This window comes from Chaetodon trifascialis, chromosome 7 (genome assembly GCF_039877785.1).
Source record: "Chaetodon trifascialis isolate fChaTrf1 chromosome 7, fChaTrf1.hap1, whole genome shotgun sequence".
Classification (NCBI taxonomy): Eukaryota; Metazoa; Chordata; class Actinopteri; order Chaetodontiformes; family Chaetodontidae; genus Chaetodon; species Chaetodon trifascialis.
This window is the reverse complement of record NC_092062.1, coordinates 25,062,153-25,089,593: the sequence shown is the minus strand read 5'-3', so window position 1 is coordinate 25,089,593 and position 27,441 is coordinate 25,062,153. Positions and strand designations below refer to the sequence as shown.

At 42.4% G+C, this 27,441-nt stretch overlaps 5 protein-coding genes across 7 annotated transcripts in view; 4 read left to right on the top strand and 1 right to left on the bottom strand.

Moving 5' to 3' along the window:
* lsr (lipolysis stimulated lipoprotein receptor) overlaps positions 1 to 27,441 on the top strand; it is a 119,608-nt gene that overhangs the window by 69,572 nt on the left and 22,595 nt on the right. The window lies entirely within an intron of this gene.
* LOC139334199 (myelin-associated glycoprotein-like) lies at positions 267 to 3,127 on the top strand. Its single transcript, XM_070966957.1, has 5 exons — positions 267 to 584; positions 746 to 1,066; positions 2,129 to 2,410; positions 2,525 to 2,827; positions 3,111 to 3,127. The coding sequence occupies exons 1-5, from the start codon at positions 392 to 394 to the stop codon at positions 3,125 to 3,127; spliced, it is 1,116 nt and encodes a 371-aa protein (XP_070823058.1). The 5' UTR covers positions 267 to 391.
* Positions 6,722 to 9,536, top strand: irgq2 (immunity-related GTPase family, q2). 2 transcript variants are annotated; one of them, XM_070966489.1, is made up of 2 exons: positions 6,722 to 6,834; positions 7,573 to 9,536. In XM_070966489.1, the coding sequence occupies exon 2, from the start codon at positions 7,575 to 7,577 to the stop codon at positions 8,712 to 8,714; it is 1,140 nt and encodes a 379-aa protein (XP_070822590.1). In that variant the 5' UTR covers positions 6,722 to 6,834; positions 7,573 to 7,574; the 3' UTR covers positions 8,715 to 9,536. The 2 variants fall into 2 exon arrangements, with proteins under 2 accessions (XP_070822590.1, XP_070822591.1); XM_070966490.1 differs by having other exon boundaries at positions 6,742 to 6,834; positions 7,592 to 9,536.
* Positions 9,600 to 18,433, top strand: LOC139334098 (B-cell receptor CD22). The gene is made up of 16 exons (XM_070966850.1): positions 9,600 to 9,925; positions 10,028 to 10,456; positions 11,521 to 11,808; positions 12,324 to 12,575; positions 12,804 to 13,061; positions 13,153 to 13,449; positions 14,081 to 14,362; positions 15,217 to 15,486; positions 15,709 to 15,978; positions 16,121 to 16,202; positions 16,300 to 16,360; positions 16,456 to 16,595; positions 16,806 to 16,863; positions 17,646 to 17,737; positions 17,823 to 17,892; positions 18,178 to 18,433. The coding sequence occupies exons 1-16, from the start codon at positions 9,871 to 9,873 to the stop codon at positions 18,418 to 18,420; spliced, it is 3,147 nt and encodes a 1,048-aa protein (XP_070822951.1). The 5' UTR covers positions 9,600 to 9,870; the 3' UTR covers positions 18,421 to 18,433.
* Positions 20,598 to 26,681, bottom strand: LOC139334197 (B-cell receptor CD22-like). Its single transcript, XM_070966956.1, has 12 exons — positions 26,610 to 26,681; positions 26,451 to 26,494; positions 25,712 to 25,793; positions 25,157 to 25,525; positions 24,773 to 25,069; positions 23,918 to 24,175; positions 23,573 to 23,833; positions 22,202 to 22,468; positions 21,820 to 22,116; positions 21,635 to 21,725; positions 21,361 to 21,430; positions 20,598 to 20,852 (listed from the first exon to the last, which is right to left on the bottom strand). Exons 3-12 carry the CDS (start codon positions 25,755 to 25,757, stop codon positions 20,598 to 20,600), a joined length of 2,211 nt encoding a protein of 736 aa, XP_070823057.1. The 5' UTR covers positions 25,758 to 25,793; positions 26,451 to 26,494; positions 26,610 to 26,681.

Here is a 27,441-nt window from a genome sequence, read left to right as displayed (position 1 = left end):
GTCCGGTGCATTGAGAGACTGACTGTCTCAGTCGAACTAGGATGCGTGTGCTCATCTGGACGACTCTGCTCTTTGCTGTGAGAAGCAGCAGTGCTGACGCAGGTACAGTGTGCAGCTTTACTTCAATCTCCTCGTGAGACTTCACGTCCTAGCATGAATATTTACCTTTGAAAGAATGAATGATTTATGAACCAAAGATAACTCCAGAAAAATGTGAGAAAACCTAAAGAGTGATTATTTTTCCATGTTTGTATTGACAGGTGCATCTTGTGGCGAAAAAGTGACACCAGAGGCTGGACTCTGTGTTGAGATTCGCTGTTTTTTAAGTCCTGGCACTGTGGAATATGCAGTTAGGTACAAATGTGAACGCAACATACATGATTCTGACATAATGTACAACGCCGAAACACATGCTCAGTCTGGGCTTGGAGGACAAGTGTTGTGGCTGGAGAATGATCTGAGTCAGACGAACTGCAGCATCATCATCAGTAACCTCACCGCCGAGTCTGGATCATATCAGCTTGCAGTCCTGAATGCAAGAACGCAAGGAGAGGCATCTCATGGAGCGTTTATCGCAGTGAAAGGTAGGAAGAACCACAGGAATGCTGTATGATCTCTGAAGATGTTGAATGGAGGGCTGTGAACTTTTAATGTGCTGTGCTTTGAAACATTATCCGAGTAGATTCCTCTTAGTTGTGCTTGAACTGAACAATAACCTGCACGGTACACACTCACTTCCCTTTAGATCTGATCCAGAAGCCCAGCGTGATGATTCCTCCTCTGACAGAGGGACAGCAGACCACGCTGACCTGCACTGCTCTTGGTCTCTGCTCTGGATCTGATCCTGAAATCACCTGGACGTGGAGCGGAGCAGGAGGAAGCGACTCTCACATCACAGGGAACGTCACCGCCTTCAAGACTGAGGATCTGACTGCTGTGATACAGAGATACAGCTCAACTTTGACCTTCAACCCTTCAGCCATACACAACGGCACTGAGGTCGTCTGTAAGGTCAGCTTCCGGGGTGGCATGACTGCAGAGGAGACGGTGACTCTGAGTGTGACCTGTGAGTAGCACTTAATGTATTCTCGACATGCCCCTCATAACAAAAAGCAAGCGTCAGGTGTGTTTGTATGCTCATCTGTGTTTGTGGGTGCCTTCACCTGTCCTTGCATGTCAGTTTAGACTTTGGCTCATTTGTAGGATAAACCTCTCTGCCATATTTCCATTAATTAAACTCAAGCTCGGGTGTCTGTATTCCCTGCAGCAGAGACAGGGTAGGCATCAGCCCAGAGGTTGGTGCGTGATGGCGTCGTATGGAAGTGCTTGTGTTGTCTGCGCATACACATCTGCGTGTGACTTAGCAGTTTCATTTCAGTCTGCAGCAGAGAGCTTTGCCGTGTTTGAGCTTTGGAAATGCTCGGGAAAATTTAGCTTGCGTGGACGTTACTACTTGATCAATAAAAGAGCTGAGCTACTAAAAGCCATGTGATTCAGGAGACAGTGACGCTACCACCACGCTACTGAGAAATGTGGTTAAAGTGGTGATGTCACTACTTTTAGTGCAGCTACTGCTTAAGTTCTGCCTAACTTATCCACTTGAAAAGTGGAAATCAATCTTTTCTTATTAAATTCTGCTGGTTGACTCAAAGAATTTGACTGAATTTGTCCAGTCAGTAAACCAAGATTCTGGTATTGCATCATCTGTTTCTCACTTCAGGTTTTCAGAAGCTATCTTTGTGTGGTATTTAGCTGATAACAACAAAAGCTTTGGACTAGGTGGCCACCTGCTGGACAACCCAAGCACGGGTCAGCTCGCTGTGCATCACCCGCCTGCTGGAGCGTTTAGCGGCCCGGTGCATTCTGGTCATTGTGGGTTTTCTACCTTTTGAGCAAAAAGGGAATACCAAAGCCCTTTATTTCTTTTTCTCATGTAACACCAACATCCAAAACATTTGCATCTTTCTGCTGCACAGTTTTATGAAAAGACCATCTTTCCACCAATGAAACGCTTCGCTCCAGGTTACTGAGGCCTTTGTAGGATTTTTTCCTCACACTGAAGTTGTGTGTTAAGAGTCAATACAAACTGGTTAAATTCCAATCTTTGTCCAAATTCCTTGTCTCAAAGATGTCAAAAAGCATGAAATCTCTGGAAAGACAACTGTAAAACAGGGTGATACTCTGAATGTGACCTGCAACATTGACGGTTTCCCTCTGTCTCTTGTCATGTGGACGAAAGTCCCGTCCAGCAAAGACCTGCAGAACAGAACTGAAACTGACCTGCAGAACAACACTGGAACAGCCACTCTTGTTATCACTAATGTGACAGCAGACCAGACTGGACAGTACATCTGCACTGGAAAACACCTGAACACGACTGTTACTGTATGTCCCAATGTGACTGTGACTCGTAAGTCAAGCTCTGAGTAGACCACCTCCACATGAAGAAAAACTGTCATCCTACCTACTCTACAATCATCTTACTGTACGCTGTATTTGATGTCGTGATTGTGTTTCTTTGCAGCGCATCCAAAGATCCTAAACAGCTCTGGATGCATAACTCAGTCGGAGGTTCTGACATGTGTGTGTACCAGTCAGAGTCAGTGGTTTCCTTTACCGGCCATCAGATGGCCACTGCTAGAGAACCACACGGAGTACTCTGTCACCACCACTGTGTCAAACCGCACCGTCAACAGCACCATGATGCTAACTGTAAAAGACCAAAGTATCACTGTTGTTGAATGTGTCAGCAGCAGCGAGAATGGAGAAGTAAGAGAGAAGCTCATCATAAACAAAGCAGAAGAAGAAGAAGAAGAAGAAGAAGAAGGTAACTGTTCACCCTTTAGATGTCACTTTCTCTACTCGCAAGTCTGTGACAAAGACTGCAGAACAAAAAGCAACAGTGGCCTCAGTTTTTGCTTCTCTTTATTCCAGATCAATATGTGAAATTGTTAAGGACGGTGACACGATTGGAAGTCATCATTGCATTTTTGATTGGGGCTCTTCTTTCTGCAGTCATTTGCTGTTTGGCGAGAAAGTGCCACAGGTACACCATGAAGTTCTCATTCATTTCATTGTTTTCCTTTTTTGTTTGTTTATCTGAATTGCAGACTTTGTTCCTGCGTAATGTTTGCAGTTCATGCAGGACTCGAGGAATAATGTGAAATTGTCTATACAAATGTTTAGCAGGAATAAAAACATTTATTTATTGGATTAAGTGAGCCAAAACCCAGAATGGTCTTTCAGGGTTTGTTCAGGTGTGTCAGATTAATAATCTTTGCTCGTCATTTGTATGTTAATGTCTGTTGCTGTCTCCTCAGAAAAAAACGGAGGACCTCCAAAAATGTTGCTGAGACTCTGGAGATGGTGACAAGTCACAAGGATCTACTGGTATTTACATTTATACAGCTCATCATTTTATACATGAAAGCCTTAATGTGTAGGATTTGACTTTAGTGACACCCAGTGGACGTTCTGAAAAAGACACTGTGTGAACAGCAGGAGAACAGAGGTGAATCAAGCATCTAGTCAGGATTTCCAATAATCGCTGTTGAAACAGCTGCTGATGACTCACTGCTACAATTTCTGCTTTATACCTGACAGATAGATGCTGGTCAAGCAGCGGAAGATGACCAAGCCTTCGTCCAAGAGACACCTGAAGCAGGAGGAGCTGCGGCGGCGGGCAAATCAGACGTGGAGTACTCCGACCTGAATTTCTCCCTGATTAAAGCACAGAGTCCAGCAGAGGCAGGGACGACGCAAGGAACCACAGAGACAGAGTACGCTGAAATTAAGAAAGAAAAAGCAGGCGAGAGACAAGATGGAGAGGGCAGAGAGGAGGAGGTGGTGATGGGGGTGCATGAGGAGACAAAAGAGAATGGGCCTGAGGAGGAGGTGGCGCTGTATTCCACTGTGGAGGATCTAATGGATCAAATTTAAGGGTGGTGTTGCTTAGTTGTTTGGAGTCACTTCAGTAATTCCTCCTGATGTGATGACTTCTTGCTGTGCTGTAATTGTGTGTGAAGTTTCTGCAGCAGCTTTCAAAAGCCAAGCTGAGCCTGTGATAGACGTCAAACAATAGAGAGGTTCTTTAACTCTCACTGTGTATCATCATCGTCATCATCGGGGAGTCAGCCACGTGGCAGCGTGGACCACTGGACTGTAGTTAAGTAAAGGTTGTATTAGTATAGAAAATATATTTATTAGTCCTATATTTAAATGTATCTGACATCTAAATGACATTGTTACCACATCAGATGACATACAAGTACATATAACATGTAGAAATCGTACGTAATGCACATCATTGTTTCAACCTGTGCCGATGTGAGCATTCAAAAAAGACTCAAAAGACTAGAAAATCTGTTATGAAAATGTCCACCCTCTGTCTTAAATTTCAGTCTACAGTATTAGTTTTAGCATGTAAACTGTACATACCGTATACACGCGTACTACTCTATATATACCATGCAGTGTTAAAGTTAGACATTTTGGTTAATCACTTAATTGCTTCCTTCCTCAGAGGTAGAGGTAGAAGATATTCCGAGACCACTCGCATGTCTCTGGATTAAGTATGGAGCTAGAACATGAAGACTTAGCTTAGCATCTGTGTAAAGTTGAAAAAAAAGAAAAAAATCTATAAAGCATGCGTGTATGTGTATATATAAATGTGTGTGTGTAGTAAAAGCTCAAAACATAAAGCTAACTTCTGCTGTCAGACAGGAAATCACTGTGTGAGAGGATGTGAGCCAAAAATAACATCTGCAGCTCCTATCAGACTCTTTTTGCATGCTGGGTTCCTCTTAAAAGAAACGAAAGCAAGACTCTCCAGCTTGGCTCCTAGGTTCTCGTGTACCACGTGCAAAACTCCCTCAGCTCCATTAATATTACTTTGTTCCTCTTTATTGATAATAACTTTATGATGTGGAAAGTCAAACTTCATAAACCAACAGCTTTCAAGTTAAATGAAAAGAAAATGAAACTGTCACGTTGCTGATTGTGTTTGAGGAAAGGTAGCCACCTCCAAAAGAAGCAAACGTACAAAAACCAAGTCTTCATACCTAAATTACAAAATAGTCATTTAATTTCATACAACTGAGCCTTTTCAGATATGCCTGGGGTGGGCAAGCCTGTGTCAGGGGGGTCCATCTACTATAGGCTTAAAAAAGGAAAATACAGTTATACAGTTAAAAAGCATTATTTAGAGTGAAAAGCACCTTTAAATCATGGGATGGTAGTCAAATTCATCAAGGAATTAGTAAAGTAATATCTGATGAGTAACTGTGCAACAGTACATACAAAAGAAATGAACCTGAGCAGTTTTACAGATGTTTTAACACAGGTATGTCCAGGCGCTCATTTAGGCGCATCTGGGCAGAGTACCGTGATCTCGTCCAAGCATACGGAGAAACTCCTCTATGGAAACACTTTTTCAGCCTTTTTTCTGCTTGCTATCTCATAAATGGACGAAATGCAAATAAAAGAGTAAAATAACATCTCGGTCTGGTCAGCAGTGTCCTCTGTGAGCTCTCTGCCCATTCATGTGTGACAAGGAGCTTTGAAACTAACTGCACGTTACATCGGTCAATAGCTCAGCAACCCATTGGTCAATTTTGATGATTGACACCTCTATTGACCAGTCAGAGTCAAGAGAATCGAGGGGCAGCAGCCACATTCACTGAAGAAACACCGATGACGACCCAGAAGGAAGAAACCCCAAAGATAATATATCGAAAGAGAGCGCTCCCTGCACTCTGGAAACCCCCTCCTCTTTATGCAAATAACCAGGACCTTCGTGACTGATCTCAAGCTAACACGGAGTCATAGGAGGAGATATTAGCAGCGTTTTTCAGCAGACGCACTAAAGTGGACACACGCTACTTTCGTCTTTTCGTCACGTGCCCATACAATTTATTTTTGTATGAATGATGTTTCGTTTGGGTGGCAATGCTTAGTAGAGGCTTTTAGCTGAGTTTCTCCCCGTTATTCTGGTATGCTACACATTAGGATTGGTGCTGCATCATCGCGATGCTTTCTGGCTTATTATAAACAGCCTACACCTAGGCCCACTATCTGCCAGTGACTTCACCAAAATCGTTTCCAAAATCACGCTGCTTTCAACGAGACGTGCGGTGGCCTGTCAATCAACTGGGGTGGCACCTGAGCGGGCCAATCAGGTTTCGGAGATGGCCAGCGCTGATCTGGCCCTGCACATGAGACACGTAAGCATGGAAACATTGAGTGGGTTTTGGGATGTGAGACGTTTTCCGGAGTTGAACCATGAATATTGTATTAATACGCTTTAACCACGTAGCAATCAGGGTGCCCAGTATCTCATCTTCAACATGGTGGACAATGAGGAGAAAAACGGTTTGTATAGTCAATAAGTAGAATTTTTAAGGTACTCCATGAAGTATAGTTAGTAAGTTTCATCATTCGTGTTTGTTTAACAGCTTACAGGTAAAGATCTGCACTGCAATATTAGAGTGCTATTATTACTACTAATAAAAATAATGTGAGCTGTTTTAAAAATAAAAGTTAATATAACCTAAATGATGCTTTATGTTTGTTTATGTGTTGTAAATGTGCACCTTCTTGTAGGATTATGCATGAATGCGAGTAGGTGTACATATACACACAGTATGCATGTATATGTGTGCCAAGTGGCTCTGGATTAAGGCTGAGCTAACAGGATTACAATGTTCACTGGCTGGATAGACCCCTTAAATAGATCAGCCTGACGCTGCCGGTGCTACAGAGCTGCAGAAGAATCAACATCTGACAACTGAGGACAAATATTTGACCCACGTGGTGGTTTCTCTTCCAGATCTGCTGGTAAGTGTGTGCTGCATTATGGTGAAATGAAACTTTGCTTTGCCAGGATGTCAATTTGACTGATCTTTGAATATTTAAATGACAGAAAAATGATCAGGCTAGAACAATTTTTACTGATAACTGACAGCAATGCATTGTTAATATTTCATTGTTTCATTCATTTTTACATGGGCCTGAGCTTGTGATAGTTATTTCTATTAATGTAGAGCCATGTACACTAGGGTTTAATTGATGGTTATCATACCATTCACATCAATGGTATTAAATTCTATCATATTAATATCATTCTAAAAATATAAAACAGTATTTTGCATAAAGGATAGTGTATATTCAAACCCCTCTGTTTCCATTCCTTTAACGGTTACTGTTACCGATAATAATTACTAATATTTTCTGAGACAGTAATCTTGTACCGTTGCAATTTTAATGTAACTCCTCAGTTCAGAAGTCCCCATGATGTGCACCAGAACTAAAGGAGAAGGTTTCCTGTGAGACTAGAAATATAATTTGCTTTCCAAGAAGTTCAGTTTTCTTCTTGGGGTATGTTGAATGGTTACTATTGCAAAGCTGCCAGTTTAATATGTTTTTTTTGATATGTTGGATGTTGTTGTGTCTTTTGTTACTCATTATGCTAAAGTGTATCAGTTTTAATGCTTTGTTTGCAAATATCCTTTATGTTACCATCTTTCTGCTCAGTTCTGTATTAAAGGGACTTACACAATCTTTATCCTTTCACAGAAATGGCTGATGTTTTCAGGGGCCTGAACCTCCTCGAGACCCTCAAAGAGTCCATAGAGAGCAATAAGTTATCAGATGTCAAGGATGCAGTGGAAGATCTCCTGATCAGCAGGATCAATTTAGCTGTGGTGGGGGAGCGTGGAGAGGAAAAAGCCACCTTCATGAACTCCCTCCGTGGCCTCGGCCCTGGGGATGATGGAGCAGCTCCGTCTCCATCCCCTGTTGCCCCAGAGGAAGTGGCAGGCTACCCAAACCCTAAACACCCTGACTTTCGCCTGTGGGACCTGCCACCCGTCCCATCCACCTCTCCATTTGAACCCGAGGGATACATGGATAAAGTCAAGTTCCTCCGCTACAATGCCGTCTTTATGACGTTCATGCAGACGCTCGAACCCAACAGTGTGGCGGTGTTCCTGGAGGCCCGTTCACTGCAGCAACAAACCGTGTACTTTATCCTCTTAGCTTTAGCAAAAGACACAGACAAAAGCCTAGAAGAAAAGAGGAAAGCCAGTCAGGAAGTGCTGACATCACAGGGTGTGGCACAGCCTAAAGTCTACTTGGTGAGACCCTCCACTCTGGAGAAGTTTGACTTCCCTGTCCTGTTGGAGGACATGGGAAGAGACCTTCCAGAGATCCGAGCCCACGCGCTACTCTTGGCTCTACCGACGCTCACCTCCAACCTGGTCACTCAGAAAAAGGAGGCATTCAAAGCACTCGTGTGGGCAGCGGCCTCTCTATCTGGTGGGGTGTCAGCCATTCCTGTTCCCTTTGTGGCCTCCATGGTGGACTCAAGTGTAGCAGTGCGGATTCTCACCAAAACACAGTTATCTCTGTGCCTGGACAATGAATCGGTCGAGCGACTGGCCCGACAGCGAGGCTTGGATCCCACGAGACTTAAAGGGCTGCGGACTTGTGTACTGTCATTGGAGGTCACCAAAGGAGAAGTGAAAAAGCGGCTGGCGGCAGCAGAAAAGGACTTAACTACAGCTTCATCAAAGCTAGTGGAGATGGCGATGCCCCGACATGCCCGTTCTGCCAGTCGCTCCTTCACTGCCATGTTGCAAGCGTTAAATTCAGCCATTGATGAAATGGCGGCTGATGCTGAGAAGATAGTGACTGCTGCTCTTGGGGAGGGGAAGTGAAGTCGAATGCTTTACTCTTTGGGTCATGTTTCCTGTTTATGTGCAGTTCAACTTTACTTTTATGTTTTGGGCTTCAAGAAATGCACTATTTATACAATGCTTCTTAAATCTCCTGGTACATTTTCACTCTTTCTGATAAGGTTGAAGTACCAAAGGACACTGTAAATACTATGCAAGCATACATTCTGCAAATAGATGTCAAGCACTGTAAGCTGCTCTGTGCCTGATAAAAAGACTTCACCCACCTTGAACAGTGACTTTCATTTTTAATAGAGGAAGTGAGAGGAAAGACAACTGCAAGCACACTGTAGAAGGCAAGTTGAGGGAAGAAATAGAAGACTACCCTCATCAGTACGATGAAAAATTGTATTCTGTGGCTAGCGTGATTGGTCATGCAAATTCTTCAAGATTTTGGGTCAACCGTGAAAACTTCCTTTTTTAAGTCTTATTTTGGGGCATGGTGTGTGTTACAGGCTGGAATAAGCAAAAGCTCAGAGGTAAGAACAAGCTTATTTCTGTGTCTTTAAGCCTAAAATATTTCTTCTACTTGCCTATTTTAAGTGGGAAAAGTCACCTCTGTCTCTAAAGGTTCATCTCAGTCAAGATGGTACTGTGTGTGAGTCTAGAGGAAGAGCTTTGACCTCGAATTGGCTCGAAAAATGTAGTCAGTTTTTAGTGATTTGGATTTAACTTTCTCCAACAAAAAGCCATTTCGTTGTATCCATGAGTATGTAGTGGCATGTGTAACTTATGTATATACTGTAAATTGACTGTATTAATTTTTGACAATAATACGTTTACATTTTGGAGGGATAAGTGATTAAATCTGTGAAATAAACTCTTAAATTATCTTGTATCTTGTAATGTAATGTAACATGTTTCGGGCTCCTCTGTATCAAGACAATAATTTGAACTACACACTACAGCAAAGCATTCAGCCTCAAAATTTTGTCCTTTTTTACGAACATTAACAAATTCTGATAGTGTGTGAAAAAAAATAACGTGTCTGGAATGCTGGAGAATTCACCAAATATCTTGAAATGAGGATGAAAACACTCTAACAACTGTCTTGACTTGAGAAAACTTGAGTCTGCCTGATTTGCATTGGAATGCCCACTTTTTTGTTGTCGTTGCAGATATCAAGCTTTAGCGCTGCATGAAGATGTTTGCTCAGGCAGTCGGGTGGTTCGTATTTCTGGCCCTAATAACAAGTAGGAATGTTAATTCTCCACCATGAGAACGACGTTTGCTTCTCACAACATTTGCATTAAAGTCACAATCATAATCTGACTTCTGTATTTTCACCACCACAGACTTTGCTGCCAGTCAATCCTACTTCAGACTCGAAGGGAAACACCTGACAGCTCAAGAGGGGTCCTGCATTGAAATCAAATGCATAGTCACTTCTCGTGTTGATGCTAAAGTTGCTGTTCATAATGCCTACTGGTTTTGGATGAAGGATGGAATTTGGAATAACGAGACTTATGATGCCACTATCGTTTCCAGTACTGATACCACATTACGTCCTGTCAGTCCAGACTTTTCAGGCAGAGTGCAATATATCGGGACTCCGTCTTCAGGCTGGAATTCAAATGACAACACACAAAAACTTTGCAGTGTTTTAATCTGCAACCTGACCAAACATGACAGCGGAAACTATGCTTTCAGATTTATAGAAAAAGGAAAGGAAGGAAAAGATGGTCTAAAATGGAAAACTAATGTCGTGAACCTCACAGTTACAGGTAAGTAGATCAGAAAGGCCTGAAAGATACTTTCTGAAAACACCAAGCATTAAAATGAGCTATGCAAACACTGAGATGAGCTGATCTGGAGGCAGAAGTTATGAGATTGGTTAAGATTCAATGATAAATATGATTAAAAAAAAAAGATAAATATTAGAAAAACATTTTAGGAATATATATATATATTTTTTTGATCTGAAGGAAAATATTAGCAAAAAGAACCACAGTGAGTCACTGCTCGGCTCTCCCTCCCTCGTCTGTGTATCAGTGGGCTTCTGATGACGTGTTGATAGCAAGAAAAAAAGGATCTCACACAGTTGAGATATTTTTCAACACCTTGTGATCTAGTTCAGATTTATTTCCTGGGGGGTTAGGGTGGAAATATCTGGAGGTTTTTTTACATGTCAGATGAAGAAATTGTTGGTTTCTTTGTAGATAAAAGAGCCTGGTCTGTACCAGCTCTATATGGAAAGTGTCCTGAGACAACTTCTGTTGTGATTTGGCGCTATACAAATAAAATTGAATTGAATTGAATTGAATTGAATTGAATTGAATTGAATTGAATTGAATTGAATTGAATTGAATTGAATTGATGGGCTGGGTCGTTGGGATGTTTTACTGTAGCGACAGTTCTTCTTCTTCTGTGTGAGCTCAAGCATCATCTGGTTTGAACTGCTCACACCGACTAATAAGACATAGCTGTCAATATTTAAATACCACAAGAGCCTAAAAGACAAGATCTTCATCTTACAGTGATGTGGAATCTCATGATGATGAGATCTTTCTTTTCAGTCATATTAGAGGAAGAATAAGAAAATATCATTTAGTGTGTTTCAGGCTTTGGCTCCATGAGTTTTAACTCAGCCAATAATCTAAATTTTCACTCCATAATTCAGTCAGTATTCACCTTAGTAACTAGTACATATGTAACTATTGGCTTAGAGTGTTTAATACATTAAAAATATGTATTCACAGTAATACTGTATTGATTAAAATTAATTGCTGTTATGTATATCCATCATTACATGTCTGTTGATACTGATGTCTTCTTTTCATATTTTCAGAAAATCCATGCCCCATCACTTTTCAGAAACCACCTCCAGCAGTCACATCTACCAGGATAACACTCACATGCTCCACTTTCAGTTCGTGTCCTTCAAGCCTACAAATCAGAGATTTGACAGAACAGCGGTCAACACTGCGCTCAGAGCCTGGACAAGGAGACGGAAAAACAAAAAGCACCACAGTCCATTTTACAGTGAACTCGCAGGATGATGGGAAGGTGTTGTCATGCCAAACAAGAGACAACAAAGACCCGTATTTGATTCAGAATATCACTGTAACTGTCGAATGTAAGTTCATGAATGGAGGGTTTGTGCCATGTCTGCTTTTTGTTTGTCATTTAAAACTCAGACTTCATACCTCTAATTTGTGTGGTCTACAGTACGGTACAAGTAGAAGTGGACCTAGACTAGACTTGTAATGTCTTTGGGAAAGAATACTTTAGCTAACAATACTTACAGGCACGACCCAAAAGTCCATCTAAGTGCTTCTTCTTTTAAGGTCAGAATTATGCAACCATGCACTTTTTGGTGGTGATAAGGAGATTTAAAAAATGAAGTGCGGTTTGAGCAGCTTGTTGCAGGCAGCATTTGAATGCAGGCAATGCAACTGAATTACATAACGTTAGGACACAGTTTCCGTGCTCCCGAACAATTTTACTACCCAAGAAACAGCCTAGTTATATGTCTGAAAAACCGAATTTTAACTATGGCTTTCTTGTAAGACCACTTTGGATAAGAAACACAATGTGTCACATTTTGCTGTGTGTTGACTGATTTCATCTCACTTGAATTTACTGTCACAGATGGTCCTCGAGACACATTGGCTAAAATAAGCTCCACATTCATCAAGGAAGGAGATTCTGTGACTCTCACTTGTTCTGCCAACGGACGTCCTGCCCCCACCTTTACCTGGTTTCAAAAGGAACAAAACGTGTCCTTCCTGGCAGAATGGACGATCCCATCAATTCAGGTTTCACAGAGTGGAGAATACCGCTGTGAAGCTAACAATAAATATGGAGCAGAGAAATCAAAGCCAGTCACTATTGATGTTTTATGTGAGTACTTCCTATGTTATGACTTGAATTCATTTAATTTGATGTGTGTGATTTTCAGTTGTTTTAACTCCTGTACTATTGCTGTACTTTTGAGATATGTTGCTGTGGTTAAGAAAAGAAACCTTAATTTTAATATATATATTTTTTCATTTAATTTACACTTCTGTATTTTTTGTGGATTGTCGTTGTGGATCAACCTTAAAGAAATGTTTAAATCTTCTGTTTCAGATGCACCTCAGGTTGAGGTAAACATGACTTCACCTGCTCTGGTTACACAGGGAGATACCATTACTTTAACATGTAATGTGAAGAGAAGCAATCCAAAACCTCACACCTACAATTGGTTTGTAAATGGGAGCAATGCTGGTTTGTATACAGACCAGTATATTAAACGTGTCGAGCCTGATGACCGTGGGTCCTACACATGTCGTGCCACTAATACTGCAGGCACTGGAACATCACAGTCACTTGACATTAGAGTTCAATGTAAGTTTCATAGCTCCTTGTACTGCATGCATATCAGGAAATCCAGGCTGTGTCACCACAAGGCACACTAAATGCTATTTCCCTACTCCAGACAGACCAAGGAAGACGAGAATTTCCACCAGTGGAAATAATGGAAATGTGAAAATTAATAGCCTGCTTACATTTTTTTGTGAAACTGATGCCTATCCTGAGCCGAAGAGATACTCCTGGTACCGTTACAAGCCAAAAAAACGGTTTGACTCATCACAGTGGACATCATGTACGACTGAGACAAACCGACTGACTCTGAACTCAGTACAAAGAACAGATGAAGCATGTTACATGTGCAACGCAACCAACAGCATCGACACAGGGGAGGATAGTCCACAGTTTTGCATAAAAGTACTCTGTAAGTAACACTGTTACACTGAAAACGCTCATTGATTTAAAATCCACGCTGACACCTGATTGACTCAATCACCCAAAAAGTCATCACGCCTTACTATTTTGCTTTGATGGAGAGTTGAATGAGAAAATTCAATGAACTTTTCATATCTGCATGGTAAATAGGAGCCAGCAGCCGGTTAGCGTAGCCTAGCATAAGACTAGAAACATGCTAGTCTGGCTCATTTGTTTAATCAATGCAAAAACCAGAGAGAGAAAATGACAGTTCACCATCTTACAGCCAGCAGCTTCCAGGCGTGTTACACAGCATAACTAGCTAATGTTAATAAGCGAACTTTGCCACGCTAGCTGCAGCTATTTCCAGAATTTGTGCTAAGCTAAGCTACGCTAACTTGCTGGTGGTTGTAGCCTTATTTTCAACGGACAGACACGAGATCTGGTATCCATCTCTTCATCTGACTCTTTGCCCTAAAGCAAATAAGTGCTTTTCCTGAAATGTCAATCTCTCAAGTGTTTAAGCTTTCAGGACCAAGGTTGGCTTCCTGTTGATGGCCTGCTGCTGAAATATCATGCAATGTTTAATGATGACTGAACACTTCTGAAATTCAAGCACACATGCTGTGTCCTCTCTACAGATCCCCCCACCGATATCAAGCTGTCTTTGGATGATGTGGTCACAGAAGGTCAGCCCCTCATCATCAGCTGCACCGTTGAAAGCTCCCCACTGTCAAGTCTCACCTTGCAAAGGACTTTTTCTGGGGTGAATGAGCTGCTTTCCACTCCCAATATTAATCGTGACTCCAACAGGCTCAAATACACAGTTACTGCAGCTTCGACCCACGCAGGCTTTTACACCTGCCGCGCCGAGAACACCGAAGGTTCAGTGACAAGCGCACACAGGAAGCTGCTGGTTCAATGTGAGTGTTTCAGTGGTTCTTTCCATAAAGTTATTGTCATTAAATCTCAGTATGAAGAGAAGAAAAACTTGATTTCAGGTGGCAAAAGTAGATTATCTTCTGTTCTTTCCATGTGAAAAAAAAAAGTCTGTTCGGTTATGATTGAATCAAACACACAAAGCGTGGACACAGCTGCTCGCACGGTAGCTACTACAGCTTAAATTAGTGGCAGGAAGTAACTAAATAGATTTATTCAAGCACTGAACTGCATGCTTAAGTACAAATTTGACGTACTTGCATTTTACTGCTGCTTTTCAGTGCTCTAGCACTCTATTTATTTGACAGTTTGGCAAACAGAGTTACGAACTATTTGAGAGATCTCGATACACAACTATTATAAACTAGCGAACAGTATATAAAGTAGTTCAAACTAGACATTTAACATTAAAATACTGCTCGCAAACTAATGTATCAGTCATAACGTTTGATACTTAAAGTGCATTTTGCTTAAGTAACATTATGCAGGACTTTCATTTGCAGTGGAGTATTTTTAGTGTAGTATTGCTGCTGTTTTTTAAATCTCAGTCTTCCACCACTGAGCGAAATATAATTCAATTAAAAAGTTTGAAATGTTCAGTTTCAGTTGACCGTAACATTTAAATCACCTTTTCATCGTTGACAGTTGTGCATTGTGGGTTATATTTTACAGGTGTCAGTATTGTTGACAGTGACTTACCTTGAATTTCCCCTTCTGATTAAAAAATTCTGTATATTATGCAATTATTATTCACAACTGAGCTGTTTAAAATAGTTTCAATCTTAACCAGTTATTAAATGTTTGGGGCCTGATGTTTTTTGCTCTATTTTCTGTACAGATCGTCCCAAGCCTGTGACAGTAGAAGCGTTGCCCAGTCTTACTGTGAATGAAGGAACCTGGTTGAAACTGGAGTGCAATGCCAAGTCCTACCCAGAAGCGACCTCTTTCACCTGGATGAAGACGACTGACTGGACTCGGGAAATCAACAAGAAGACTCAGACCCTCCAACTAGAGTCTGTCGATCCCTCCGATAGGGGAGAGTACAGCTGTGCGGCCACTAATGTAATCGGGACCGGGCGCTCAGAGAAAGTTGTCATTGAAGTCAAGTGTGAGTAGACTGATGCACTCATGATGGTGTACAGATGGTTGATGTTGATATTTTAAATAGCGTTTGAGGCCAAAAACGTAATGTACAGGAGTACGTGTCCGGTAGCCTCTGTGTGTCTGCAGATAGACCTTCTTGGCTTGAGTGGGAATATCCTAATATAGATTGAAAAGCTTTCAACAATAACAAAATCCCATTTCCCTTTTTCCTTCATTTCCTGCTTAGATGCTCCAAAACACACAAAGATCACACAAATGCCAAAGCAGCAGCAGCCTGATGGTAGGAGTTCGGTGGAGCTGAGCTGCAGCAGTGACGGCTTTCCCCAGGTCTCAGACTATTCGTGGTACAGGAAGACAAAGGACGGGAAACAGGATGTAATAGTGTCTCACCAGCAGAGCCACACCGTGTATTCAGACCAACCGGGGGTCTACTACTGCATCGCAAAAAACGAACTCAATCAAAGGTCGTCTGACCCGGTCGAGCTGTTTCGTAACCGTGAGTGAATCATCTGTCTGTATATTGCTTTCACAAGGGAGACGTGTTGATGGTTTTGAGAAATCAGACTTTCCAAAAGGCGTTTGAAACCGTGCCCCTTCTGTGTGTGTATACACTGACGCTCTGTGTCTTCTAACCACAGGAGGCTTCATGACATTCCTGAAGTTCTTCTTCCTTGTTCTGATTTGCCTGCTACTTGTTTTCGTACTTGTATTGGTTTATAGGTAAAGTATGAAAACCAAACGTTGTCCGTTGAAAATGCTTAAATTTCACAGATGATTTGGCACGTGGAAACCCTGCCATGTCCCTTTATGTTTTCAGACACAGGAACAAATCTGCTCAACAAGGAAGGACAAACCCACAAGCCTGTTTTGGTTTTCTGGTGAGGCCTCACTGGTGCATCATTTTCTGCTTCTTTATTGAAAAAAATCTGGACAAAAATGACGTTTTTGTGTATGTGTGTGCAAACCGATTCAGGGTTGGTGGAATTGCGCCAAGAGGAGGGATCTGACGAACGAGCCCGTCATTGCAGAGCCGTTCAGGAGCAGAGATGACCTCTTACGAGAGCAGCCGTGCCGTCCGCAGGCCCAACGCCGCCAGCCTCGTCCAGACAGCACGTAAGACAGCAGCCGCACACACTGTCCCCACCCAGGACAAGGCGCACTCTGTAGGACGGAGCGCTGGACGCTGCTGCTCGTGCTGGAGTCAAAGCGTCCATTTAAAATCCTTCAGACACGAGTGACACAATGAGAGTCTGCCCTGTCCTTCAGTAGAGTCTGTCACTGAGTCTGCCTGGTTTTCTCCTTATTGACACTGTTGTTCCACAGGCCTGCACACAACATCAACAGTGTTTACTGCACTGTGAATCTGCCTGCCGCACAACAGGTGAGTCACGCTGTTCAAAGCAAGTTTCACGAGTTCATTAAGAGAGCAATAAATGAACGAGACTTTACTACAATCTAAGAAGAAGATCTTGCAGTATATCAGCCTTTATTACAGGGATAAGACGTTTTGTCTTCAGCATTAGCTCAAGCTTCTCCTTTCAACAGAAACTGGACGTATGAAAAGGTCTAATGCAAAATGTGATTGAGTTGCATTATGGGAATTGTAGGAACCAGATTTTAGGGGAGGTTAACTCAGTTTAGGCAAAAAAAGTCTGGAAATTTCAGTCTTTGCTATATCTCTTTTGGCAATTTTTTTTTTTTCATCTTCGCCATGATGGAAGTCCTTCCCTGAAAACAGCCACATAAAACACTACAGCTGTGAAACTGCAAAGAAAATCTTTTAGCAAATAACTTTTCGGTCATGTTTTAGTGGGCAAGGGCTCAGATTTTCCCATACTTACCTACCCAGGTTAAAATTTAAGAAGGAATATAAAATGTTGTTTTAATTGGCAATATAATACAAAACCCAAACCCTCTGATCTCAAATAAGTGCTTAATAATTGTGTAAAAATCATCATCAGGACTTGCATGCAAACACATGCAAAAAGACAGCCGGATGCGTCTCAATGATCAAGCTGCAGCCCTGCTTGTCAGAACACTAATCATTCTGTGTTGTGGAGCAATGAATCGCCGGACGACCCCCAGCTTCCATTTTAAGGCATGAATGAAGTGATTGAGTAGCTGCTGCACATTCACTGATGTCTCCTGTCTGCATCTGCTCAGGGTCCTTCACAGAAGCCAATCGCACAGCGAGGCGGACACACAGTGGATGAGACTCCCAACTATGCTTCTGTACACTTTGGAAACAAGCAGAAGTGAGAATTTATGTTTCTCATAAAATCCCACAGCAAGAGAGGTGTTATTACATGTCAGACTTTATGCTGATGTTTGTTTTTCTAGGAACAAACAGCCAAAAGCAGAAGAGAATGTGGTGTATGCTATGGTGTCCAAGCAGCAGCCAGCTAACAAGGTCAGAAACCTAGAAACCACGTCTAAATCATAGCAATGGTTGAACTATATTGTGCTCGTGGTTACAGTAAAGCTATTTTTTGGAAATCTAGAAAAGCAGAAGTACAGTATGTACATCTGTGTGCCTACAATACTGTAGCAAAGACGATGCTTCCTGTTTAGAAATTCATTCCCCTAACAAAAAAAAAGTCCTCACAAGCGTCAAATGTGTATTAATATGAATTCAGCTGTGCGTCAGATCCAGATGCTGTCACAGTTTATGACGCTAATGATCTTATCCTCCCAGAATGAACCAGAAAAGCTGGTGGACTACGAGAACGTCAGTGCGGCACACGGCGCCAAGTCCCCACATCCCCTGAACTACGACACCGACACCAGTGAGGATGACGTGGACCTCAATTATTCACGGGTGAGCTTCAAGGCAAAGGCCGGACATCGGAGAGCCGGCAGAGACTCCAGCAGCGACACCAGCAGCGACTCCAGCACCTCCGACGAGGAGGAGACGCAGTACTCTGAGGTCAAACTCTGAGTTAAAGGTGGGCTGAGCCACCCCTCCTCCTGCACATGCCACGTTTATGACATGATATGTACTATACACTGCATACTGTTCTTCATAGCAGCATGCAGTATGCAGTGTTAAATCGATTTGTTTTGCAGTGTGCCAGGCCGGACTCTCTGGTTACTGGTTCTGGTTACTGGTGATTTTTGTGATTTTCTGCCCCATTTACATGAGAGATTTGTGACGCCTATCTACTGGAAGACGCTCTGTCGCATTACTGCACTGTGAATGTAACACAAGTTGTCCTCCCAGTATTTCTGTTGCTTTGGAAGCGTGATGTTATCCTTGAACTGGTGCCTTTTCACAAAACCTGTTGATTGATGGTATTTTTGTCTGCCCGTGCTGGATTGATCAAATTGTGAACATTTGCCCCTCTGAAATCACTGCATAGTATCAATGAAATACCTGAAAATATTTAACGTAATGACAGAATAACAGCGGTATGACAATGAAAAACGTGTGAGTTTGGCTTTCCTCTGCTGTGTTGGCTGCGGTGGTCTGTGAGTGTTACTGACTGGCTGGCCAGCTGGTCATCCCTGCAGGCGCTTACGGAGCTTCATGTTGAAGCACTTTTTCAATTTGAGGTCAATTTTTGTAAAACTGCCAATGTTTAAAAGCTACACAATTGACTGCACGCCTCAAAAATGATCATGAGTGATGAAAAAGCATACGATAACGTCCTGTTACTGGCGTGGCTGGTTGTTGTGACCACTCCAGCGCTTTGCATTGTGGGACACAGTAGGCGAGGCAGACTGTTCACATGCATGCTGGTGATTTATTTGCAGAATGAGCACAACATGCAGGTATTTTTTGGATACTGCAGACTTTGCTTTTGTTTGAATACAGCATGCTACATTTTGACCAAATCAGTACGCACTGCTAGTAGAAGTCTTTGAACAGATCGTGGCTGAGTCTTGCATGTTTTTTCCATGTGACACGATGCGTGTCTCTTATCGCATCATCGTCATTATGCTGGCAGTAATAGCGCCGCAGCAGTTCAGCGAGGTAGCGAGGCAGTGCGTCCCACGCTTGAGGAGATGTTCACTGAACTACAAATTCAGTGAACATCGTCATCTCTCCAGAATGACTGACGCCACCTTTTACGATATTCTTGTCCTACCTTACTGAGCCACACAAACTCATGTTCATAATCATCAGCTTTTGTTTATTAAAAAGGGGTTTTCACTCTGTTGTGTTGTTTTTACATTACAGTGCATTGTTGTTGTTCCACTGCATCATTTTTGATTTGTGTGCAGTAACGAATACCGAACCCACGACCCCGAAAAGATAGACAAGGGTCAATTATAACATTTTATTTAAACTCCTGAATTCTAAAAAAAAAAAGAAGGTATGGGCAAATGTGTGTATTTGTAAAGATTTAATGACATTACTGTGACGTTTGTGAACATCCTCCAGCACAAGATGACATGGCTGTAATGTTGCTTTACTGATGCTTGTTTCTGAAAAATGTTTGTTGAAACAGCGTGTGATAAGCATAATGCCCCACTTCATAACGCACTTTGACTTCAGCTTTTGCAGGAAGAGTGGCTTCCTCTGTTTTTATAGACAAGCACAAACATATTTATGTTTTTAACAAAGAACAAATATAAAATTATCAATAAAAAAGTGGTTGACAAATGTCACGCTGTACGTGCTTCTTTCACTCTGCACAAAGGGTTTAAGACACAAATTAATGGAACTGTAACACAAACGTTAGCACTGAAACATTAAACAGCCACACAGAAGAATAAAAGTCGTGAGTTTAAAGGGAACATTTATCACTATGGTTGATTGTGGGGAGGTTAAAGGTTCATCCCCAGTATTCAGATCATGGGGTAACTACCTACTCTACGCATAGAAAATCCTTTTTATGGTGTTTTTATTCTGCTAGACATTTTTCAGTATGGAGGCACAAGAAGGCTTGACAGAAAAGAGTTATGCTAAACCTGAAGCCACAAGAGCATCACTTCCTTCGAACAAGGCGGCCTGCAGTGCGGTGGCTGCCTCAACTGCTGCAGACTTTACGAGGTTGATCTGCTCAGCTGGGCTAAAGTGGGACATTATAAAGTCCCGCAGCTGTTTGAAGCCCAGACTCATGTGTTTCAGCTATCATTTAAGTTTAGCCATAACCTTTTCACTGACCTGTCCTACGAGACCATCACTGTCTTTTCTTCGCTCGCACTGCCTCCGTTGCTTCCTCTGGACTCCAGACGGATCTGAGCATACTCCGAAGTCTTGGAGTCCAGGCCCCTGATCTCCCCTTGTCCGAGCTTGTCCTCTGCATTGGCCTGCAGTTTAACAAAGTCCACGTTGGCGTAGTGGACAAGGTCTTCCTCAGCAGCTCCTTCCTGTTCCAGAATGGCTTTATTGGCATAAATCACATCCACTTTTGAAGAGTTTGTCTACAGAAAAACGAGACGGCAATTAGCTTCAGTTACGGAGAAGAAGAGATTGTATTGTCTTTACCAAATTATGCACAATTAGATGACAAGACTCAACAATACACCCTGAGAGGAGGGATGCTGCAGTAATAGGACTGAAAAGCCCTTTTTTCCACACTCCATATAACAACACACCCCACTGTGCAACATGACGAGCACTTTGTAATAACGACGGCTTTATAAGAGGTTTATAAGGCGTGACTACTTGGGTTACTAATGTTAATAAAGCATTTATTGAGGCTTTATGAAGCAGAATCCACACGTAGTTCATTGTATGTATTCAAGCTCACCACAGAAACTTCAAACATCCACTTCTCAAGCTTACAGTGAACAAGTGCTCGACACTAACAGATGACACTTATAATTCTCATTCAACTGCATCTTTCGCAGCATAAAGTTTATTTCCTGTGTGAAGGTTTCTGTTTTCACCTACATGCACATGTAGGTATGTGCAAGGACATAAACTCACCTCATTAGTAACTAGGATGTCTGAAGTATCTACCAATCCCTTATCGGGTGAAAGGCTGCCTTGCCTCTTCCTACAACAAACAGAAGAAGTCATTGTTATATGCACAGTCGTCTCATAGTCATATTGCTGATATTCGTGCTTTGCCATGGTTGCCCACTGAAGACAAGTGACAGCCCTGACAGCAACGTAAAAAATGTGTTTCTGTCTCATGATGAAACCAGACTTTCCTGTTAACAGTGCTGTGTTTGGGGTGTTAGCTGCTGCTGTTTCTCACCTGCAAAAGAAAAGCAGCAGCGGGACACACACCAGCAGCATCCCCAGCGCTCCCGCTGCAGAGCCGATCAGCAGAGACACAGTATGGAGGCCTGAAAAGTCCCCACAAACCATATCAGTCAGAAAAAGCAGAAAGCAGATTATGCCAAAGGAAAGCTGAATATAAAGTTCTGCAGGTTCCTCTACCCAGCTGTGTTTCACTGGAGGACACGTTGAACACAAAGCTGTCGGAGCCCAGTGAGTTGATGCTGAGGCAGACTAACGAGGGCATGTCTTCGTCCACGCGGTACAAGGTGATGACGCTCCTCATGCTCAGGCTCCCCAGGGGAAATTCCCTGATCGGGATGTCAGCAGAGTGATTGACAGGCACCCCGCCCAATTCCCAAACCAGGGAGGGAGGGGGGTTCCCCTGGCTGTCGCAGGAACATCGGATCTGGGATAAAATCTTGACGCAGCGGGAAGAAGGAAGGATCTCTGGAGCAACTGAGACGGAGAAGGGAATTGCACATGCTTGGTCAAAGGGAAAAATAATGGATTACAATAACACAAAAAGAGAAATAAATCTCACATGTGACATCCAGGCTTGCAGGCTCTGAGCATTCAGCACCGTGCACATTCAGAGCTTCGCAGTAATACTGGTCCACTGAGAGTTTGGTCACGTTGAAAATGAAGTCTCGCTCAGAGCCCACCATCTCCGTTTCTCTTCCAGCAACTCGGAACCAGGTGAAGTTAACAGCTGCCGGATTGCCGATGCTTGTGCAGGTGAGGGTGACGGAGCTGCCGTCCAGCACCGGGCCAGAGGGGTCAACTGAAACTGAGGTGTTCTTAGGGGGATCTGAAAAAGAAAGTGTTTCTGTTAGTCCTGCTTCCAAGGTTGTTGCTTATTTGTTGGGAAGGCAGGATCAGGTTTCCCAAGAAATGGTTTTCAGGTCAATTGATGGAAGGTTTTCAGGATGTGGTCATTTGTAAATTGACAGTTTGATTTGGTACCTTAAGTTGGTGTCACACAAAAACGAGTGATGGATGAGAATATGCTTCATGTTTTCATCCCGAGAGTTGGACAATATTCACATATTTCTCAGTGTGTTGCAGCATGGATTTAAAATGAAATGACAATAATCGGATATCACGACAAAAATCTCAGATCCTCGCAAAAACTACAGCTCTGCACTGTTTGATTTTAGAAAGATCATCTGGTTTTCTCAGATGCTGTTTGCAAGGTTGTAAATAAATTGTGAATAAAGGCTTTTAAGCCTTAAGTCTTGGTGTAAATTTGACCTTCTACAACTCTGTGAAAACTCTCCAAACTGTTTCTGCCGATCATGAGCAAAAGCTCCAAAACAGCTACCAAAACGATCTTGAGCAAAGACTCAACCTTGGACCTCATGAGGTAAACTGTAACTCATCATATGTTTGGAATAAAACCTATTATTCAATGAACTGAACCAACCTATTTACTGAAGGTTTTAGCAATAAGAATCAACAAGTAAAAGAAAAGGTTTGTGTTTGATAGATACTACAAAAACCTGTAAATACGTCCGTGGTCTACACTGAATTTATGCAAATTTTAACCTGCGTTAACCGAGACAACCTCTTCATTTTCTCTGGTTGGAAATGACGTCTCAAAACCAAACAAAACATCCACACATGAATTAACACACTGGCACACATGTGGACACACAACAGAGCTCAGTCACGACGGACCACTGACATAGAAAGGATTTTGAGGCTGTCATGCAACGCGACAAAGCCTCACTGTCCACGGTCCAGACACTGTAGTGTTGCCCTGTGACTGAGACTTGGCTTCAGATCACATTTGGGTGACCACAGCTGGATATACAGTAGAGCCATATTCAGTATATGAACACACTGGAAACATACAGGTCTGTTGTGTGTTTGCAGTGGAAATCAATGTGTTTGCTGTGCAAAATGAACTTACACTGTACGTCCAGCTGAATCGCAGAGGAAACGTCCTCTCCCAGCTCATTTTTTGCTGCACAGTGGTAGCCACCACTATGGCTCGGGTCGACGCTGTTTATAGCTAAGGTCGGTCCAGCCTCCTCATCATCTTCACCATCTTTGTACCAGGTGTAGTTGGTCACAGCTGGGTTGGCTCGGCTCAAACAGACCAGACTAACAGAGCTGCCCTCCAGTATTGGACCATGAGGGTCAATGACTACTGTGGTTTCCTTTGGAGAAACTGGAAAGAGAAACACAAGCAAGGCTTCAGCCCATGTTTCTGGTCAGTTTTCGTCATCTTCGCTTCTGTTTCAGCCTGACTTACAGTGTACGTCTATCTGAGTGACAGATGAGTTCTGGGCTCCATATTTGTTGCTGACTTTGCAGTAAAACAGGCTTTCGACTTCTGAGACTGTAGTGAAAAGTCTCTTCTTCGTCCCCAGCGCTGTCACCTGATCTCCATCCACTCTGTACCAGGCGTAGCTGTCCACAGCTGGATTCGCGTTTGAGTTGCAGGTCAGAGTCACCGAGCTGCCCTCTTGTACAGGTCCAGAGTAAGTCACTGATGTGTTATTTGGAGGATCTGGAAGAGAATTTAGAAAATATAAATGTGGGAAATAACTGCATGAACATATTTTACATTCTGCAGTAGCTTTGTGTGTTTGGCCACCCGACAAATGTAATTCACTGTTTTTAGCACCACCTGAGGTCTATTTAGCTGCTAAATGTTTGTTAGCTAGTTGTCTAGTGATTAGCTTAGCACAAAGGGTAGATATAGAGGAAAACATTTAGCTTAGCTCTGTCTGAAAGCAAAACTCCAACTACCTGCATTTTAGATTTTTGTTTTTTTGTACAAAAACCAAAGCGTAAAAATGACGTGGTTTTACAAATTCCTTGATCAGACACAGTAACTTCCTCAGTAATGTGCTAATTAATGAGCTTTAGAAATGCTGGAAGGCAGATTTTGTTACCTTTGCGCAGAGCTAGGCTAGCTGTTTGCAGCCCTTATGCTAAGCTAAGCTAACCAGGTGCTGGCTATAGTCTCCATTTAACAGACAGATGTGAGAGTGGTATCAAGGCTCTCAACCTGGGACAAACTAAGGCAGAAATGGATATTTCACAACATGTCATGGCGTCACAAGTGGGATCAGATGACATGACGTGGCAGAAACATACTCACAAAGAACCCGGAGGGTCAAACTTTTTTCATACACAAGGTCACTGTTGCCAGCTTGTCGGTTGTAGAGAATGGTGCACAAAAACTTCTGCCCATTGTGGAGGTAAGAGGCGGTGAAGTTCATTACGGAGGTGGCAAATGTGGTTTCTATTGCTTCCTCAATGTCGCCCACACTGGGGGTCCACGTCAGAGCTGGAGGGAGAATGGGACAGGTAGCTACAGCCGAGCAGTTCAACCTCACTGGAGTCCCCTCTTCTACCTCCAGCCTGGATGGAGTTATGGAGGGTTTGGGCAGTGAATCTGAGGAGTGAAAACAAAGGAAGTGGCAGGAGAGATACCAAAAAATGCAGATTTACATCAAAAAAAGTCACAGGACATAACACAAACCTTGTGCATTGATAATAACACTTGTTTGAAAGTTGAACTTCAGGTCGTTGTCACACTGCAGTCTGAAGTAGTAGTTGTCATAATGGTTCGACGGCAGGTTGTTGAAGATGGTGGTGCAGTCCTTCTCACGCAGGTTCCCCGTTAGGTTTCCCTGCAGGATGTTCAAGCTCGCGCTCGCTCCAGTGAGGCTGGAATCAAACACCTGCATCCGACTCCAGCTGCCTCGCTTCCAAATGGCTTTACACGTATCATCCAGGTGTTGATCATAATTCGGGGGCAAGCTGAAAGTGCAGGGGATGATCACGCAGGATCCGCTTAGTCCCTGTGCTGTTTGAGGCATGAAGGCAGCCCACTCTCCGCATAAGCTACCTGAGGTGCAACAATAAAGGAAATATCAGCCAAGACTGACAGCAAAGCAAGTGCTCACAGCTTGCAATAAAACACCTTTAAAGTTAGAAAACTGTCAGCATCTATAAGAACAGCAGACACCCACAAATAGTCAAGCTCGAGACAAAAAGCTATTTGTCCAGAAAGCATTCATGTGGACTAGCCTACCTTGAAGTAGACAGCATATGAGGAACACCTTTACAGCACCTGTCATGCTTTTCTGTCAGGTTGATGATCCTACAGAGAGGTACTGGACACACATAAAAAAAACAAACCTATTAATTCTTCCCTGGTGAACTATTATGAATAAGAAGGATGATGCAGAATAAATCCTGTTTTTAGGAGGAATGCCGATTATTGTTGCTGAACATAATTCCCAGTGTTGTTTGTTTAGTTTCTCTCTGGTATCAGCACAGTACAATGCTCATTCTGAATGTGAAAATACCAACAACCACAGTGGATTCATTGCACAATATTATTGCCGATACTTATACTACAGCAGTTCTTCTCTGTTCTCTCTGCTGACGAAATATCGTAAAAGAATATTATGATGAGGAAGATTTCAAGGACAAACATGAGATGTTTATTACTGTCTATGAAACAGCTGTTACACTGAAAAGAATTTTACTAAAGGCATGATGTCAGACAATCATATTTTGCATATGTTTTGCAAAACCGTATTGTGGAAAGCAACAAGCAGCAATAACCTTCAGAACAATGACGCAGAGGAATAATGCGATTCTGGCAAACAATGCAGAAGTAGCTTATGTTTAGGTATTTTAAAATCGTTTAAGTTGATGTACTTAAAGAAGTTTGTGAGAAAGAAATAAGTATTTATTTCTGTATGGATCTACCAACAGGATGTGATAACGTTTTACATTTAGAGCTTCTGAAAATGAAGTCTTACCTTACAGCCAACAATGATGTTCAGCATACGGGGGTCTTTATTTTCTGGAACAAAAAGAGCCTGTTTGAGGTTTAAAAGCACAACTCCATGAACTATATGCAGTACTTATATCTGATTTAAGGATTTTGAGATTGTTAAAGGAGCAAATAAAGGTTTTACCAGCATTGAAGGGTCAGTGGTGATAATCCAACTCCTGGGTCATGTCAGACTGGTGTCGCGTCTGGATGTCACGCTCAGCTCTTGAGAGATGTGTCTGGGGAGGGGCGCCCGGCACAGCAGCAGGCTTCTGACTCGCTCTCTATGCTACAGTAATGCAAATCTCTCCAGTCTCAGAAGATAAGAATGTTTCAGGAACCAGAAAAGTCCAGTGAGTATTTTATGATTTAATGGTGCTCACTGTTTCATGAGATTATTAGAAGAGGAAGTGAGAAATGAAATGAACATCAACGCAAATGGAGTAAAGACAAGCAAAATGTCACTACCTGCAGATAGATAGAAATTCAGTTAGCAAAGTATCCAGTCATGTTGAAGGTAAATATAAGCAGTGCTAATATTCAGTGAAGTGAAAACTAATAATTTTAACTAAGTCTTCAACCGCTGCTGTACATTCAACAGACATGTCAACAGACAAACATCAGCAAAAATGAACATTTTGTAAAGGATGATGGGAATTTAGTGCTTCTTTCGATCAGAAAAAGATTAATGCTCGACAACTGTGCAAGTTTCTGTGGCCGGATTCTTCCATAAGCACTTAAACGCACCAAATAAGGAATGTTTCAACACCGTGTGCTGATGTCAAACAGTAATGACGTGAGATGAAAAGGAAGAGCAGTGCAGCATAGTTTTGCATTAGAAAGCAGTGAAGTACCTGTGATGTGATACTGAGTGAGTGAAGACAAAAAAACAAAACAATGGACAGTCCATGAACTCAACAAGTGAGCCTGTGTGTTGTCTTGTGTGGAAATCACAATGACGAGCAGGAAATTATCTC